Source organism: Olea europaea, unplaced genomic scaffold, assembly GCF_002742605.1.
Source record: "Olea europaea var. sylvestris unplaced genomic scaffold, O_europaea_v1 scaffold1060, whole genome shotgun sequence".
In the NCBI taxonomy this organism is placed as follows: Eukaryota; Viridiplantae; Streptophyta; class Magnoliopsida; order Lamiales; family Oleaceae; genus Olea; species Olea europaea.
The window spans coordinates 136,512-141,474 of record NW_019227948.1 but is presented as its reverse complement, the minus strand read 5'-3'; the positions used below and the strand labels follow the sequence as shown (position 1 = coordinate 141,474).

General features: G+C 30.8%; 1 protein-coding gene across 1 annotated transcript in view; it reads left to right on the top strand.

The window, feature by feature from the left end:
- The first annotated feature begins 1,193 nt into the window (after window positions 1–1,193).
- Window positions 1,194–4,963, top strand: part of LOC111372986 (probable LRR receptor-like serine/threonine-protein kinase At1g56130) — a 5,795-nt gene continuing 2,025 nt past the window's right edge. The window contains exons 1-8 of the mRNA XM_022995425.1: window positions 1,194–1,495; window positions 3,243–3,423; window positions 3,582–3,653; window positions 3,820–3,891; window positions 3,993–4,064; window positions 4,179–4,250; window positions 4,749–4,820; window positions 4,929–4,957. Of these exons, the coding sequence (XP_022851193.1) occupies window positions 1,354–1,495; window positions 3,243–3,423; window positions 3,582–3,653; window positions 3,820–3,891; window positions 3,993–4,064; window positions 4,179–4,250; window positions 4,749–4,820; window positions 4,929–4,957 (712 nt within the window). The 5' untranslated portion in view covers window positions 1,194–1,353. The remainder of the gene's footprint in view (window positions 1,496–3,242; window positions 3,424–3,581; window positions 3,654–3,819; window positions 3,892–3,992; window positions 4,065–4,178; window positions 4,251–4,748; window positions 4,821–4,928; window positions 4,958–4,963) is intronic.

The window sequence follows — 4,963 nt, the reverse complement described above, 5'->3', positions numbered from 1 at the left end:
TGCTCTTTAATTTTTTTTTCTTTTCTTTTCTTTTTTGTTTTATTTAAATATCAGAATATACTAGTCATTTTACAATCTTCTTTTGAAAAATTAGACGAAAGGGATGATTTTCACAATGAAATGTGAAAGTAGGGTTAAAAATGTCAAAAAATGAAATGTAGAGGCATCTTGCACGATAACGTTAAAAGATAAGTATGTTTTGTGCTAATTGCCATTCACAAAAGGTATATATAACTAATTTTTCAATACTTCATTCATGACTTTCTAAGTTAGCCCTTTGTTTGTCTTTCATTAAATCAAAACTCTTTTTTTTTTTTTCTTTTTTTAAAATTCATTTTTAACCACACGTTAACATAATAATATATTTTACATGTAAATTCAATTTTTTTCTATTTTTAACCACACATTCTCAAAAAAAAAAAAAACACTATTCTAAAACTCATTTTTCTAAAAAAAAAACCTTCTTAATGGAAGACAAACAATGGCTTAATCTCCAACAGCATGAGCTAAGTAAAATATACAAAATAAAATGATTTGTGCATTTTTACTATGCCTAGAAAGAGTGAAAATATTTAAAAGTAACTTAAACTTGGCCATACTCATGTTTAAGATTAGTAACTTATTTTCTAATCTTTTCTAAACATGAAAAATAAGTTTGAGCCCCTATTTAGTAAGGATTAAAATTAAAATTTTTAGTAGATTTTGATAAAAATTTATAAAATGTATAATTAAAAATTGTAGATTTCATGTATTGTTAATTTAAATTTTAATCTCGCCAAATATGAGCTTAGTTTATAAATTAATATAATTTAATTTCTGTCCGAAACTTTGGCAAACACGAGCCTCTTAGAAGTGTCCTGAAGGTGGTCTGCATTCTTACTACATATGAATGCATGGTGCTGGAATCGCAAGCATGCAGCACCCTTGTATTGACCACCGAAATAGTGGCGCCTGAGCACGCCATGGATATTGGATTTCCTTGGGTCAGAAATATCTGCGTTATTTATAGAAAAAAACTGCACGTACAGGTAAATTTTTGCAGAGGCATTACAGCCCCCTCACTGTTTAGGGGCGAGCCCCACATGTAATTAAAATTAAAAAAAAAATTGTGGAGCCCATCCCCACCTGTTTCTTAAAAAAAAGGAACGTGTAGCTTCACTGTTATTTATATAGCATGAGTATATGTTGATTAAACAATTAGTGGCATCAACTTTTAGATTCAACCCAATTCCACAAATCAGTGCTCTCTCTCTCTCTCTCTCTCTCTCTCTCTCTCTCTCCGTGTAAATTTTATTTTGATATTTTGTTGTGTTGTCCAAAAGAACTCATCTAGGAAGACGAAACTGGTGTGCGATGAAGAAGCTGAACCACCAGCTGGGATCTCACGCGCCGTCGCCTCTAAAGGAAGGCTTCTACTTTGTTTTAATAATCTTATTCCTAATGGAAATTGCTGGAGCTCAAACTACAAGAAATGCCACCGTTGATCCTTCTGAAGGTTCTCCTCTCTCTCTTATCAGTGTATCTGTATGTGTGTAATTCACTAAATTTACACAGTTGTATTGCAAAATTTTCGGATTTTTTATTTAAATGCTTGAGAACTTTGTTGTTTTTATAAGATTTTTGTTTCTTGTTCTTCTTAGTTTCTTGATTTCTTCACACAGGCTTCATGCTGTTACTCTGTTGTACACAGTTTAATCCAAATGGATGATTTTTTCTTAATTTGATCAAGAAACTAAAACGAAATTCGGTTCTCAATCCGGAAAACATGTTTGACTCCCATTCTTCAAAGGGCTTATTTTCAACTAACTTATTTTCGACTACGTTTTGCTAATAAAATAATTTTACACTTGAATTTTCAATTTTTTTATTATTTTTTTAGAATTATATTTTTGAACTATACATTCTTAAAAAAATTTACTATTATAAAATATATTCTCAATAAAAATATGGCTTAATATATATTCAAATTAAAATGGGTGGAATAGTATTTTTTTGGATAATAAGTGGTCGAAAAAAATGAAAATTTTTCGATTTACGTGTAATATTATTTTATAAAAAATTATGTGATTAAAAATATGAGAGGAAAAAATGAAATTTAATCTAATGATAGCCAAACGGGCTAAAAGTCGTTGTAGTCAACATTTTTCATTTGATTGAACTATTGTTGCATTTTTTATTTTTATCAATTTATACTTATTGTAAACAATATTTGTTTCACTGGTCAAAGGTGTCACGTGGGCGCCCAGCTTTCCCTGTCTCCAACCTTGATCATGTGGCTTTTTTCATTCAAATAAGATAGGTTGAAAAAACTTGACTCTTCCACATTGAAACCCCTAAGTTTATGTTATCTCCTTGGGAAATTCATTATTGGCCCCCTACAAGGTTTGACACTTCCCATTACTTTTTAAAAAATATTTGTTGTACATCCTCATTACATAATTTTTTACAGGTTGATGATGAAATTTCACAAAAAGAAAAAAAAAAGAAAAAAAAAAAAGAAAAAAGAAAAAGTGAGGAATTCTTTTTACAATTAAGTTAATTGTACAGAAATTGCTTACACTTTTGTATAATGATGTGGTTATTCAAATCAAAGATCAAAATGAATGTGGCATAACTCTTTTTTTATGAGTAATGTTATTCATTACCATTCATATTAAGGACTAATTTAGTTGATAATTACATGACATTAAATAACAGATTCATATAAATTCAAAGTCTCACAACTCATTTAATCGAACCTATAAAATATAGTCATCTAGACTTGTGTTAGATAACATTATTTTTTTTTTATTTGGTTGTCGAGGTTTTGATAAATAAATTTATAAGTTGTAATGTATATATATCACAATTGATTAAATTTTTTAACAAATTTTGATAAATATATGAGATTGAAAATTATGAATTTCATAATACAATATGTTATTAAAATTAATTATTATCATTGGGTTACCTACACCAAAAAAGGGGCTTGGTCAAAATAACAAATAGTGATAGACTCAACAAATTTTAATGATGCTAATTTTCTTTTATAATCACGATTAATCAACTTTGCAATTTATTATTATTATTCACATTTTTTTCTTCATTTTACAAGTTTTTTTCTTTATTATACTTAACTCGAAGTTGGTTTCATTTGTTATCAAGGGACCATCTCCACATTTGGTTACTCCGTAATTAATTACATCTCAATTTGAATCGGGTAAAATAAAATGGTAATTGTAACATGCTTTCGAATTTTGCAGCAAGAGCTTTGAACTCTATTTTTCAGCGTTGGGAAATTTCTGGAACAAATCAAGGATGGAACATTAGCGGCGAATTATGCGACGGAGTTGCAACTGATGATACAGTAATTGACATTATCAATCCGGGTATTAAATGTGGTTGCTCTTTCAACAATGGCACCGTTTGCCGCATTACTGCACTGTGAGTTCCCCTGTACTTTTCTTTGGTTGTGGGGTTGAAAACACTCTCACCCAATTGTATTTCGTTTCACTTTGATTACTTACTTTAAACGATTCCAAATTAGTCTTTGAAATATCATTTTATGTTGATTTTTGGCTCCGAACGTCGTACTTTTGCAGGAGAGTTTATGCACTGGATGTTGTAGGTCCAATACCGAATGAGCTCTGGAATTTGACTTACCTTACTAATCTGTATGTTTTATTTTATTTTATTTTATTTTATTTTTTTCATTAGTTGATTTGCTCAATTACATGTGATGGTTAATTAGTTTCTTGGCTCCTACTTTTTCATTTGTCTGTCCACATTGTTATTTCTCAGAGGCTGATGATACAGGTGTTTTCCCTACTTCTATTGCAGAAATCTAGGCCAAAACTATTTGACAGGTCGACTGCCTGCATCTATTGGAAATCTCACTCGCATGCAGTACTTGTAAGCTATATTGTTTGTGATTTAGGACTTAGGAGTCATGTCAATTAACATTGTTTTAAGTGTTATCAGAAATATTACTAAATTTTAATTATTGTCTTCAGGTCTATTGGAATTAATGCATTATCAGGGGAGCTTCCAAGGGAACTTGGGAGGTTGACAGACTTAAGATCGCTGTAAGAACTTATATGATTTATTCATGAGGTTTAAACCCCCAATCAGCTCCCATTCGTGCATGTACATATAAATTTATGTACTTGTTTATTTGTGATTTCCACTTGCTTGCGTAGGAGTTTCAGTACAAACAATTTCTCTGGTCCTCTACCATATGAGCTTGGGAATTTAACAAGACTAACTCAAATGTAAGTATTGATGTCACTTCACACTTATTCTCTTGTTCCAATATGACTAAGGGAGTTCTTCGTGCTTTATCATTTAGGATTCTATGTTGCTGGACTGCTTTAACATCTGTATAGACAAACATCATCTCTAAACTTGACGTAGACATGGACCAATACGAAGAACATATTTCTTTTAGATCTTTTCCGTTTTCCTCTGTTCCTTGACTCAAGACATCTTTTTGACAACGATGACCTGATTTTGCCTTTTGCATTCTAGTTATCTTCTTATACATGTTGGTGAGCTCACTTGTAATTCTGAAGTTTTATTTTTTATTTTTATTATTATTTATTTTATTTTTTTGGCAATTTCAATCTACTCCATAGTGCTTGTGACCATCTAGAAATTTTCTCGATCTTATTAGTTGTATTATGAGAAGAGACAAAAATTATTTTTGTGCAAGGAAAAAGAAAAAGGTTCCTTCCCAGTTTTTCATTGAAAACCTGTTATTTTCTTAGCAGTTACTTTGATAGCGCTGGTGTTAGTGGCCCAATACCCCCAACATTTTCAGGTCTGGCGGGATTGGAGAGAGTGTAAGAACATATTATCTTGCTCCTTTGTTCTTCTTTAGTGATAGATAAATTTAATATGTTGTCTTCTCTGATCAAGCACATACTGGAATAAATTTTTGGGAATTTCAGGTGGGCCTCAGACAATGAACTCACTGGTCGTATTC